This window comes from Schistosoma haematobium, chromosome 1 (assembly GCF_000699445.3).
Source record: "Schistosoma haematobium chromosome 1, whole genome shotgun sequence".
NCBI lineage: Eukaryota > Metazoa > Platyhelminthes > Trematoda > Strigeidida > Schistosomatidae > Schistosoma > Schistosoma haematobium.
The window spans coordinates 22449711-22464360 of NC_067196.1; the positions used below are offsets into that span (position 1 = coordinate 22449711).

At 32.5% G+C, this 14650-nt stretch overlaps 1 protein-coding gene across 1 annotated transcript in view; it reads right to left on the reverse strand.

Annotated features, from left to right (window-relative positions):
* Positions 1-10114: 10114 nt before the first annotated feature.
* The window catches only part of GPSM2 (G-protein-signaling modulator 2), a 36965-nt gene continuing 32429 nt past the window's right edge, over positions 10115-14650 (reverse strand). The window contains exon 12 of the mRNA XM_051213179.1: positions 10115-13173. Within this exon, the coding sequence (XP_051073429.1) occupies positions 12832-13173 (342 nt within the window). The 3' untranslated portion in view covers positions 10115-12831. The remainder of the gene's footprint in view (positions 13174-14650) is intronic.

Below are 14650 nucleotides of genomic sequence, written 5' to 3' on the forward strand. Positions count from 1 at the left end.
AAAATACTCGAGAATTCTCACTATTATGTATCTTATGCATATAAATTAGCTTTAGTTCACTTTTCAGGTGACCTAAATGAAACTTTCGTGAAAGCCATTAAAATACATTCACAAGAGTATTTATAACCTTCCGAACAGTCAAAAAGTAAACTGATCTCTTGAATGAATGAAATTTTCCAATTAAAAAAAATAATTCCGACCTAGTAATAACAATTTATCAAGTCAAATCTGTGTAGTTATCGGTTAAACTGAAAAGTCGTTCCTATGTCTCTTAAGTTCACCACCTACCATATACAATAGTTTTACCTTCATCATTTCTTTTTAACTATTGAAACTTAACCATGTCATAGTTTAACAAAGATCGCTCCCAGTAGAATGAATTTTAGACAAATTTAGCAATATCTCCTTCATATTTTCGACATTATAATATAGTGTCACGTTTAAGAGTTCTATGAATAAGTTTGTATAGATTTGGATCTGTAATAGTGATTTGAGATTTGATCAGAATATGAATATGATTTACATAAATAATAAACATACATAATTGCACGCTGGCTTGCTAGTCTAGCGTTTAAGTATTCAAGCGCGAGACTGAAGGTTCTGGGATCGATTGCCAGTTGCAAAGTCATGGATGCGCAATGCTGAGGAGTCCAATACTAGGACGGAATGGTCACTAAGTGCTGACAGATTTCTAGTGACTGTCTTAAGTGGGTAAATGACTTCAGTGATATTTAAAATTAAGAAGGCACGAGGAATATCCTACCTATTAGAGAAAATAATAAAAATACACAATCAAAGTATTTTACGTTTTGCTGTAGCCTATGGTAATTCTTAATTACGCACAACTGGAATATTTTCCTTCTAGTATGAACTGGATCTGAGGGAATTTGGTGGGCACTTCAATAATAGTCTCTAACACGATGGAACACAGAGAAAAGTCAGGAACTCAAGAGAAATCTAAATACTGAAGAAATCAAAGTTGTGATGGATCAACACTGTATATATTACAACTAACAATGGCCTCGTAACACAATAAAATTAGCAAACGACAACTGAGAATAAAAAATAAAATATCAGCAAGGATCATTGGGGAAATATGAGTTAGGAATGTGTTAACTCTATTAACCTTGTTCATAAGAGCTACCACCTATTATTAAAAAGGCATTAGATCACTTAAGATCCTCCAAGCACATTTTTATCTAGCCGTATTAAAAAACATATGTTCATATTGCTAGCTGGCTTAATTATATACCTACTTATTTATGCCCATTATCTTTCGTGGGACAAAGGTCGTTAGTATCTCCAGTCAACTCTATTCATAGATCTGTTTTCCCGTTCTTGCTATGTGCTGCTCATTCTTTTGATATCTGCTACCACCACCTCCGTCTGGAGCCCTCCTAGAGTCAGTGCTGGTCCCAAACCCGAATGAGTACTGAAGAGTTGGTTAGCAACCCCATCCAGTAAAATAGAACTTTGTTAAGAAACGCTGACCAGAAAATCATATTATCAATCAATCAATCTATCTACATACATCCAGTCTATGAAAATATTTGAAAATAAAGATAGAAACAACTCAGAAAAATGGGAAATTATTAACACCAATGAGTCTAAATCAAATTCGAAACGAAAAGGTAAAAAGAAATAGGTTTCCTGTTTTCTGGATCAAACAACAATAATTCTACAATTTAAAACATTAAATAAGCATTTTATTGGGATATTGAATGAGTGATGTTTAGCATAGAAGTGAATTTTCATTATTTACTGGAAAATTAAGTTGATAGATGAATCGGACATTTTACCTATTTTTTTAATGCATCTAATTCAATGAACTTTAATGTTCATTGGTGCTGAAGTAAATTGGAGGAAAGCTTGATGTTGAGCGAACCGAACAATCACATCAATTCATTTAGTCATAGACTGTTGAAACAAGCTATGTTGGTTGGGGTTTGTGTAAAGATTCCTATGTAAGTTTTTTTCCATACACTAGTCTTGTTACAATTAAAATGTAACCAAGAAAATGTACAGATCAAACAGATAATTAATTAGTTTCATAGTTTGACATCATAAAATCACTTTTACTAGACAACCACTGAATACTAAGAGTTACAGGACAATTATTTTGTCCTAGATGGAACTCCTTAACATTTTACGACAGGAGCTAGAACTCATGACTTTTAGAATTAGCGGTGAGTACTTATGGCACAGGCCACTGGGTTGAGATCCACTGGTTTACATCTCTAACTTCAATCATTTAACGAAATAAGGAGAATATCATTCATTGTCATTATTGATATCATTCACACATTCGATGTATTTGAACTAGACTGGTCACGCCTTTTCATTAGAACTTTTGGAATTATCGCTCATTGCTATTAATAATAGAGAACATCATCATATGTTTACTATTAACAGCTTTGATAACTTCTTATACTAATAAACTATTATGAGTCGAAATGAAGCAGTTTTCGAATAAATTATAATCCATTACTTACGTGAAACAAATAAAATGTATCAGTTATTTTTATTTGCCTTACTTTCTATCATCTAGTGCATTATCTTAAAAAATAAGCAGTAGGCTCTATTCGCATAAAAATAATGACTGAGAAGCAAATTTAATACGTAGGCATTGACATTAGATCTTGTGTTGAAAATTTAGATTATAATGATTAAGAATGATACAACTGGTCACTTATGGAAAACACAGTACATTTGGAAAGTGCATAATTGATCTCACAAGGTTTAGTTTAATATTATTATTTGCTTTTATGAATTATTTTATCAAATATATTAAAAATATCGTCAATTAATGATCTCCTTTTCAGGTGGTTCAAAGTAATCATCAAGAAACCTTGGATAGAGATTTTGTTTTAGTAGGGAATTATCAACAAGGCTCAACTGCAATCTTTGGGGGACTAAAATTCTTTGTAGAATTCGAACCGACATTATAAAGTTTCCTCTTCTCAGATTCTACCATCAAAATATTCGGGCCAGTAATCATTTCCTGTAGAACCGAGATGTCTAACTTAACTGATTAACAAATAGTAGCTAATATTATATTTATTTGATTAATAGTGTTGATCAAATGCCTGATCATGATCAGCAGAGTTCGAATATTTTTGAAAGAACAACAAAGATTATCATCGATGATGTATGATTATTGAAAATATAAAACATTCTACCTTAGCTAGATTATCTACAGGTAACACAATAACATCGGGATCTTAATAGCTTGTGCTTAATAGTTGAAAAATTTATTGGTGTATACTGCTGATAAGTTTTAAACTATGATAAAACAACTGTCCATCATTTTGTGGTTTTCAAGAATTCTGCAGTTGATATATTAGTTCATAACGTTGATATTTTTTTCGAAACAAAATAAATTTTTCATAGACAACCCAGTATAATTATATTATCTAATTACGTAATTGATCAAAACACCCGATAATCACCCAATTAGTTGGTAAGACTCATTAGTGGTATTCAAAAAAAAGGTGACATTATGTAGTTACTGTGCTAAAATATTAAATAAACCAACCTACAAATGACCAAACACATTGAATATTTTAATTAACAGTAATAATAATCTTTCATTAACTAATTGTAATGATTTCTTTGATAGAGAAAGAGAAAATAATTAGCAACGAGAAATAAATCATTTTCGTCTCTTTCATTTTATAGTTTTTTTTGATCATACAAAAATGATTTTATGAACTGTATAGTGAAATAGAACGTTTAATTAAAAAGAAAATCTAACTCGGTAAAGTCATTAAAATCTTATGACCTCATGTATATATATATATATATATATATATATATATATATATATATTAATGAATTTGCGAATTTCTATCTGAAATGTGTTCTCTCTTGATCGTAACAAGAAAACATAGTTATGTACAGTAATCTATAGTCTTCTATTTTTTTAGCCGAATGACACATTTATTCATTAAGGTTATATCTAATGACTTGAAGTCATTCATGGAGCGGTAATTCTCTTTCTCGTTCTTATACCACTTATATCAATAAGTTGATTGATTGATTATTATTATTTCTTTTAGATAATTAAAATAACCCATACTGTCATTGAATGAGAAAAAGAGAATACAGAGGAGAAAATTTTCTTTTCGACGAAATCACTTACTTAAGCTGTACATTCGTATATATATATATATATATATAGAAAATATATGTCTATAAGAGGATAGAAAACGCTGCATCACAAAAATGGATTCGAGACTAAATAACAAATGAGGTTACGTACTAAATCGGGTAGAAACAAGTGTCTGCCTCAGGACAATGAAAGATGGTCGCGCAATTTCGTGGATTGGTTGAGGTTAGACATTAACACCATTGGATGCCGGCTCAGTGGTCTAGTTGGTTAAGCGCTTGGCGTGAGACTGATAGGTCCTCTGTTCGAATCTCACGGGGTGCGGGATCGTGGATGCGCACTGCTGAGGAGTCCCATAGTAGGACGAAACGGCCGTCTAGTGATTCCAAGTTTCCAACGGTGGTGTAACATCAATCGGCTCATGATTTCAATCAAAAACTTAACAATCTCCACAACACCTAAATTGATAAAATAAAAACTGACTGAAAGGTTAAAGTAGTTTTTTTCTTTTCCGTGCAATTTTATTCTTGAAAAAAAAATTATGAATAATTTCCGTATACAATTTCATGTTCATTTAGGTATTAATTAATTGTAATTTCAGACGATAAAATTTACAAGAATTAAGATAATTAGTGACATTTGTTTTAATGAACTAAATTAGGAAAATCTATGGGGAAAAGAAAAATTGTTCATCAAACTTTTAGTTTTTATTCATTTTCTTATAAATTTAATCGTTAAATGAAAATTTCTTTTAGAATTTATTTGAAAACGATAGGAGTAACTATTGTATTTTAAGGTTATTTAATGAGATGAGAATAATGTAAAGCTATAACATATCGGACCCCCAAATGCCGTGGTACGGCCAAGAGTGGGGATGGTCAACTCTCTGTCGAAATGCTCTCACATGGCTATGCGTATATAGCCACTGACAGGGAAGTCCTACTCACTGCCATCTCGCAGCATTACCGATGTTTACGAAATTGAGAGGACGAAAAGCGAATATCCAGCGCTCTAACCAGGCTGGTAGACATGGAGAGTCCAGCTAAGGGGGGTTGAGAAACCCTTATTCCAAACCAATGGTGTACATGGGCTCCATGATCTTAAGGGAACAAATGGCATATGAATCAATCGTCGGTCACCGGCTACCACGGAACTGCATCAGCGGACGTTCGAACGATTAACATTCTAATGTAGTCTAACTTTGAAGCAGTTCGCTTTTATTGGACTACTGATTGGTCAATGGTAAAGTCCTTTATAAGTGCTATTGCTAGTCAGAATTTACTAATTTGTCTCATCTCCCACTAATACTGGGCATATCATATACATATATATATACATGTGTTCTAAAAAGTCCTTGAATAATGGAATTCATCTGGGTCGGCAGTTAGATAAGAGAGATATCATCAGCAACACTGAATGAACAATTCGGAATATCAAAAATTTTATAATGTGGACCATAGGATACTAATTTAGTGATCTAAAGTATATGGTGTTAATTATGACGCCTGAAGGTTTTCCATTCAGTCTCTGGTGTAGAAAGGAGTATTCACTCCTATACTAAACTAAAAATAGTCTATTCAATTCTCTTTAAATTTTATTGGCTCTATCCAAACGAAATTTGATTTTGCAACATAAAATATCTCCACAAAAACAATAGTTTATAATTTAATATATAGAATTACTATTGTTACTGTATTCATCACAAGATTTCTTCAATAAATGTTCACTAACCATATCATTTTAATAATTCTATGAGCTTGTATTTACACGTGAATGAAATTGAATACAGAAGGATTATTTATAATATTAAAATAGTTCAATTATGTGAGAGAAAATGAAAGGAAATATTGTCTATCAAAATGTTTGGATTATCTCTTATTGCTCGATGGAAAAAAACTTAATCACGAAATATCACTATGCATACTTAAACACATCAAATAACCATGATTTCATTTGTTCTGGCATCTATATTTTTTAATAATATCGATGATTTACCCTGAGATTGTATAATTTGTAAATGATTTTCATGTGAATTGTCATTGCTTCAAAGGATAACTATTGCAGAGTATTGATCCAAAGTATTCCATGACTATCGGTAATCTAAAACAAACATATCCTTAATTTAAAGTTTTAAGAGATTGTGTAATTTTCGTCATTGTAAAAAAAAAACCATGATGAGATTATCGAATGAATGTCGGCTGTATCTCAGTGGTGGTAATCATTGAAAACCAGAGAACTCTGGGTAGCTGTATCACCCTAGTATGGGACTTGATAAATACCTTAGAAAGTAAATTTAAATTAAATCAAGTTGCAATTATAAAATGTAGCAAGTTTCTTTTCTTTGTTTTCAGTTTGATCATTTCAGTTACTAAAAAAAGGAAATTCGAAGCAATACAATTCTTAACTAATTAACATCACAGATTAATATACTGAATAATAATATTTAAGCGAAATATAGTTATATGAAAGGTTATACACTGACTCGTCATATAAGTATAAGAATTGAATATTAACCTTTTTTGTTCATTAATATCGAATAAGTTAGTCATTTTGTTTTCAGTTGTTTTCAGTGATTTCTAACATGGTTAAGATTATGTCATTTTCCAATGTAATTTGTATATATATATATATATATATATATATATATATATATATATATATATATATATATATATATATATATAATGAATGACAGAATCGTCTGAAGTTGTCTGTAACGTTTTCACTGTTCACTAAAAGTATCATACCCAGCATTCTTTTTCACTTTTCTTTGCATTTAATGGATAAGTACTGTATATTAGAGTGTAATTTTTATTCCAGATATCATTTCAGCCAATTGAAGTTCTCTGAAACTGGGTTCAATGAAAATATCAGTGTAGCACAGCTGGAAATGTCGAATGAAAAACAGAAATATTACTGAAAATTAGTGCTTGAAAAGTGAAAAGTACACTACAATATAAAGCGCCTAATCGCTAAATAAATGGAGAAATAACCAAAATTTCTAGATACCACTTTAACCCAGTTCCTCTATCAGGCACATGAAGCAGAAGTATTCTTCCATGATGTAGGCAACTTCAGTGACAACGTCCTCATTTCTCTAACAGCAATCATGGTCACCTTATAACTGGCTAACTAATAATGCTCATCCGATTTTATCAGTAATAACTGCTTACGTCTGAACATAAGTGACCCTAACGGTAACAACCTCTCGCTAGTAAACACATATAATTATCACTGAAGCTAAGCAGTTTATGTAAATTATTCATTTCTCTTAATTTACTTTTCCCCATAGACTAATATCCATTGAATGTATGTATGTTCTCATTTTGAAAATACAATTTATTTCTCACTGTTTCTTTCTAATATCCATAAACAAGACTGATATTAAATAATGAATAGCAATTTTTAAACAAACGGTAAATATCAAATAAATGAATAATTGATTTGTTGTTTTGGTCAGTCGTTTTTTCCCTTCAATTGAGATTATCTTCCAAAATACTAACTAATGAGATAAACGAAAGATGAATAAATGAGTTGAGAAAAAAACGAGTGGGAATAAGAACACAAATTAGAGAACAAACTCTCAAAGAGACGAATGATCCAATTAGCAGTTAATCATTTTGGTTCATCTTAAATAAATACGTGAAAATTAGCATATTTTACATCAGCTAGTATGCAAAACTACTTAGCTGCTAAACAACGTTGAATGATGGTTATCAGTGCAATCGGAAACACGCGTTTCGCTCTATTACAGACTCATCAGCTGAATTCACACTTGCATTTCAACATCGATTTCCATTAGGGTGGTTCGAACGCAGTTCCCTTCGATTCAAAAACCCAACACATTAACCGCTAACTTAATACGTCCAGATAGCCAGTGGCTTGTGCTACAAGGGTGAATTTCGTTTCATTTGTAAGTGTTAGCTTGTATACATTTGGATGATTCAGTGAGAAGACAAATTATACCACAGAACTAATGTGATATAATAGCGCAATGCATTTTGAACAACAATGCTATCATTCATCTACTTGCTAATATATTTATAATATGAGAAGTAATGACCACATTAGACAAATCTGAACATAAGAGACCAATAACAATACCCTGAAGAGGTCTAGACAAGTTAGCTGGACGAAACGTTGGAATTATTTAAAGTCCAATCGCTGAGATTATTCCAAATATAATTTTGACATAAAATAATGAGCATAGTAATAATAATAAAATAAGTAAAAAATATAAATCGCACTGTTCTGAATAATAATAAATCAATATTTTCAAGATAAACTCAGAGTGAGAAAAAACTGTTTTGGAGTATGCAAAATAGGTTTGAATCGTCATAATGGCTAATGCTTCAGTAAATATTAGTATCTACCCATCGGCATTTCTATACTATTACTAAAAAGGCTAATTTGATAACAACCGTATCGTCTCCATCTCAAATAAATGTTTGGCAATCGATGATGTTTGTTTATTATGTACTTTAATTTAAGTATAAGAATTCATTTGTTTTTGTAGTCATTTAAGTATGTATTCAACCACTCTAACAAGCAAACGATTACCTCTCCTCCTAATGTTTGTATGCCAATAAATCTACATTTGTAATAGTTAGAAGCATGATTTAATTTTTTCATAAAAAGGTAAAATATAGCATCAGACGTTATTCTCGGACAATACGTTCGTATAACTACACCTGAAGCCTTTTTGGATCTAATACTGGACGTAACCCTTGGTGAAGGAGTAGGGCTGGGTGTAATGCTAGTAATCCCACCTAAAAATATAACCCCACTACAAAAATGATAATCAAAATTTATGACGTGACATGATGAAATCTGAGATTTTCGTAAGCCACAATCCCGATGCCACTTATAATAACCAGGGCAACAATTAATATATGTATAATGAATGTCCGGATGATGTGGAAGACAAGGAGAGACATTCGAATAGCGGCCTAAGTGAGAACATACAATGATGTGAATAGAAAATGAAGGAGCCATGACGAACAACGGGAGATACTTTTTGGACATTATTTCACACAATTCAACGTTTCTTAACTACTAAAAATTAGTTTTTTCCCTAGATTATTCTATAAACCACAAGCTTTCGTTTGATGCTTGATTCACTGACATAGCCTTTTCTATTCCACAGCTATTGTGATTTAAACGTAACCTCTTGTACTCTAAATTTCTACCGTGATGCTTAGTTCGAACATAATTGTTTGTGCGTTGTGGTTTTGTTGGTCATCTATTTATTCATACATCTTTTTTCATCGATCTGAATCATGAAGAAAACGAGTGGGGATCCCGTTTTCTGGTCTTCTATTTCCCACTTGTCAACCAATCAGGTGATAGAATATTTTCTTGTTTCTATTCCTAAAACCGTTAGTTTCAATTCGGACTAATGGATTTCCAGACTTAAGTTTGAACCAGTTAGCCTATAATATCAAAGCCTTAACATGGATCAAGACTAGTTCTCTCCAGTATATTATTGGGTAAACAGATCTGATATGATGGAAAGAAAAGTCAATTTTCGATTGAATTACTCATTACAAGTTTTATTCAACATTACATCCGTTTTAATTCAACGTGATGATCATTCAGTGTAGTATTTGATATGTTTTCCCAGTGTGATATTTTCTTCTGTATAATATACGATATTCTTGTATTCAGTTGACATGAACTAAGTGATTTGTTATAACTGAGTATGTGATTTAATCCTAATTATTAATCAAAATGGGTGTACAATCAATATATAAACCAGTGTATTTTAGACTATTGTTATTCATCATCGTCATCACTTACACCAGTTTTTGTGCTCTTACTTTCGCATTACGGGAGTTGCAGAGGTCCCTCATTCCGAGTATAAGTGGTCAGTGTATTTTCCGGCACAACAGTCAGCGACGACCAGATATAACAAGATCAAGGACGTAACAGTGTTTGAAATGAGTGGAACCCATTGTACACAGTCTAGGGAAGAAAAACAAACTTAAAGAGAATTGTTATTGTATTCTGATGATGAAGAAGAAAATGACTCCCAAAAATACGCGCGGAGTGGCGCTGTTGTTCAAAGAATCGCTGAAGCGCTTAGAGGATGGTAAACCTATTGCTCCAGGGTTATCAAAGCATCTTTAAAAAAGATAATAATGAATGTCATCCAGTGCTATGCAACCACTAATGATAGAAACAGAGATAACAACTATCAGTTTCATGAAAGGCTATAGTCCGTTCTAGACAAATGCTCAGAGAAACACCAATTCATCCTGACGGGGTATGTGAACGCCAAAGTTCGGGTGGACAATACTTGTTATAAACGCAACATGGAGCGAAATGGACGAGAATGATGAACGATTGGCAGATCTGCGTGTTTTCAATAACAAGGTTGTAGGTGGCACCACATTCCTTCACAAACGCATGCACAAAGATACATGGGTTTCACACTACAAGAAACAATATCGACCAGATCGGGATGAATATAAAAATCAGAAAGTCCATATAGCTTGACGTCACGAGCTGGCAATGGTCAAGCTAAAACTGAAGTTAATGAAGCGCTTGATAGTAAGACAAGTAGGACAATAACATTTTAATACAGCCGTTCTTTAAAATGCCAACAAGCTCACCGAGTTCAAGATAGATCTCAGCAATAAGTTGCAAGCCTTAAAAGACCTACTTAAAGAAGAAACCAATATGGAGATCAACTGCAAAAGGGTTAAGAAAGCAATAACTTTAACATCTCAGATGCTGGGCCCAAAGTCTCCGGAAAAATGACAGATCCATGTATATAGCCTGGATAAAAATTACTTCCTAATCACTTTCACAATAAATAATTTATTATTTTCATCTCTGATAACCTGAAAAGCATGCAAACATTTCTCAGGATCATTTTAAAAGACGTTGAAAATTTTTATTTTGGCCGTTGGTATATGGTAGTTAACTACAATAAATCTGTCACCCGACTTTGCATAAAAAATGTCTTAATTTTATACGTATTGACAATTGCTCATATGTGGTGCATCCTAGTTATGTACTTAGTGAGATTTAAAAGGTGTTATGGTAAATGAACGGCCTTGTTTTCATCATATATGCCATCAAGTTTTTTCAAGTTCGAAATAGAATAAAGGCTACTTATGACCAATCTCATTTGACTTTCTAATCGCACAATAAAGAATGTGGAGATTTGCATGATCTATTAACCATGTAACAAGTGATATATAAATAACGTAGAACTAGAGAAAAAATTAAAACCTATATGCAGTCAATATGAGATTAATAAGCTGAAGAAAGCTACCTCTAAACACAATGACAACTGAAATGAGAATGTCAGATGATCGACTAGTTCAACATAAGTTATTTGGATTATTTTCGAATAGATTAGCAACTTCCCGATATTACTACCAAGGTTGAATCAAAAGAACCAAAAATTGTAGAACATCTTTTCAATTGAATAAAATTTAAAAAATACATCTATTCTTTGTTACTAAATATGTTTTTCTGAATAAAACATGGATATACGCGAGAAACAGAGAAGGACAATGCGCTATATGACAATTCAGAAAAGAAAACAGAGCTATGAGAAGAAGAGACAGAGAGAAAGTGGTGACATGAAGAAAAAACTACACTGAATGTATTAGTAGTTAGATACATTGCAACAACAAAGAATATCAAAAAGAACCACACACCGATAGATAGACAGACAGACACGGAGAGGAAGCGAACACTCACCAGTACAAAGTACATGCACAATACACTCACTTGTTTACACACATATTGAATAATAGTAATAATAATAATGGAAAGTTTCTATGGGAACACACAAATACATTATAAACCACACACATAAAGTAGAAATAAATAGGATTATGAGGTGCTTTGTGAGTTTGGGCAAATTAAACATGGTTCAATAGGAAGAAATGGGAACGTAATGCAATATTTATACATGTTGTACATGTACTTATTTAATCTATTTTGGTTTACTGATATATACTGCTACATTATGATTAATATTAATGTTATTTACTGCTGGTTTATACTAAAAACAAAAGAACTCAGCCCGTCAAAACTTATCAAGAGTATCTACCTATAGATAACCTCTGTATTAGATATCGAAATGCGAAGAAAAAAGTCAAGATGACAACACACACCTGAAAGGAATGTTGTTGACAATGGGGGGGGCAAGGAGTGGGGAGGCGAACAATCAGTTGCAAGACGCAGGAAACACCAGAAAGCATATCAACCTTTAATTGATCATGAATTAGATGTTATCTTCGTCAGATAAAGCAAAGGAAAAAATTGTAACGAATCACGATTTTCAATTAAAGATTAGTAATTCAGGAATAAAAAATCCAAAGGAGATACAAGTTCGTTCAACTGTGAAGATATGAAATAAATATGTCTCGATGATGATGAAGACGAAGTGATGATTAGTAAAAGAAAAGAATATATAATACAATTCACAATCGTTTCTGGCAAATTTTTTTTTCCACTCCCAATTGTTTATCCTACATGTTGTTGTTCATTGCTCCACATTGATCACTCGACAAGGCTACTGTCGCGAAAATTGATTTTTATGGAGGGAAGAATGTTAGAATTTCGTACTTAGTCATGTGGCTATTATTTTACAAATCAAATGGTATAGGGAGTTTACAAACATGAAAATTGTTCCATCGGTAGTAGCATACAGACATACATACACAGTTTGATAAACATGATTCTAGATAATGACAATATTATTACAACGGTGGACGACATCGTTGTTCATCTAAACGTGTCGATTGAACACGCTGAATTAATGCAAATAGATCGTTAGCATCACCATCATCATCATCAACGATAGCTGGGACAGAACATCGATTTGTTAAATTATTAAATGCACCGGATGAAGTATATAAAGTTAATTCTCTGTGTGAATTAGACGTTGTTATTGTTGTTGCTTCTGATGTACTTATTGGTTGACGAATTCCCCTGGAACCATCACCATTATCATTATTACGATGAGTTGGATTAGTATGTGATTGAACTTGAGTAAGGGGATCAGGTAGATTGGTTCGTTGGTCGTTGATTCGTGTACATGTCTGTAAGAGAATAAAATATATACAATGATAGATAATATTTGAAGATTTTCGATGTGTCGTGGTCTCTAAGTTGGCTTATTAAGTTGTGAAGCTTTCATTGACTTTCTAGACGACATCATCAGTACATGCTCCAAAAGAAAGTGAGCTATTGGAATTCCTTCACAACTGACAAACAGCTTATTCTGTTGACATGGAATTTGATTAGTTGTTATCCATAGTTGTGTTACTACTGTTTGTGAACCTAACTTGATAGTCTTATACCTTGGTCTGACCTCTGATCTCAAGGTTGTGTACGCTTTATCTCACTGATTAATTTTGATATGTCTGTCATCCAATAAGGTGTTCCGATCGGTCACATATCGATCAATAGATATACTAAAATCGAACCAACCTATTTGTGGCTAGAGGTCAGGGCCAGGTGAGGAGACAATCTAAACTGCAGATGTAAACAACGGTAAAACGACTAGGGATAGCAACTAATCGAATATCATGTTAGTAAAACAATCTGTTAATCAAATGTAAACAACTTCAAATAGCCCACTTCCCTTTTAAATATTTGCTGACGATGTTATCTAGAAAAAAAGAGCTTCATAAATAAACTATCCAACTCAAAGAAAACTACACCTTCAGAATACAGTGGAAAGTTGGTTAAAAAACAAAAATATTTGGAAAACAAAAATATTAGCAATGCTTGAATACATGATTCGAAGTATCATTCAAGTGTATTTTTAACAATTCTTAATTGATTCGATGGAATTCACTGTTGGATAAGAATTAAGTCTGACAATCAGATCTTAATTTTACTGGTACTTGAGCGATCTAAATTATGTGCGTCTTCCGACTGTCTTTGTTTCAATGAACTTCAAATAATGTTTAAAGCAAATATATATAGTGTATAAATGTGTAAGTGTGCTGAAGAAAAAACATATTTTCCTAACCAGTTGTCGTGTTCCTCTTAGATGATATCTGTTCGGTCGAGGATTTGAGTTAGTAAATTTAACCTCTTAATCAGATATCAATCGGATACATCGTATCAACGTGTCCATCGCATGATTTATTTATTTAAACAATTAAGAACTCAATCGTTTATCGGATCATCAAATTCCTAAGCCCTAGCACTATTTAAATACGTGTTTATGTGCTCTAGATTGAAAATCCACTTCTAAAGCGGAAACCAGTAATACTATATAGCTGCTCGAATCGAAGTAAAGGTTGAGTGGAGTCCGAACAAACAAATCGACAGATGAAAATAGAATACTTTAACAGTTAGACCATTGTTCCACTCTCTTACAGCTTTACAAAGATAATTGTTGATCAAGTCACGGTATGGATATATATTAAAATTTGTTGAAAAACTGAGAATAGTTAATATCAGCTTCTCAACTATGTTCTATAAACATTATAAAATACGGCTGTTTAACGGATAGATCACTTGATTTATTTGACGAGCCGTGTATAATTCTTAATACACTTGATT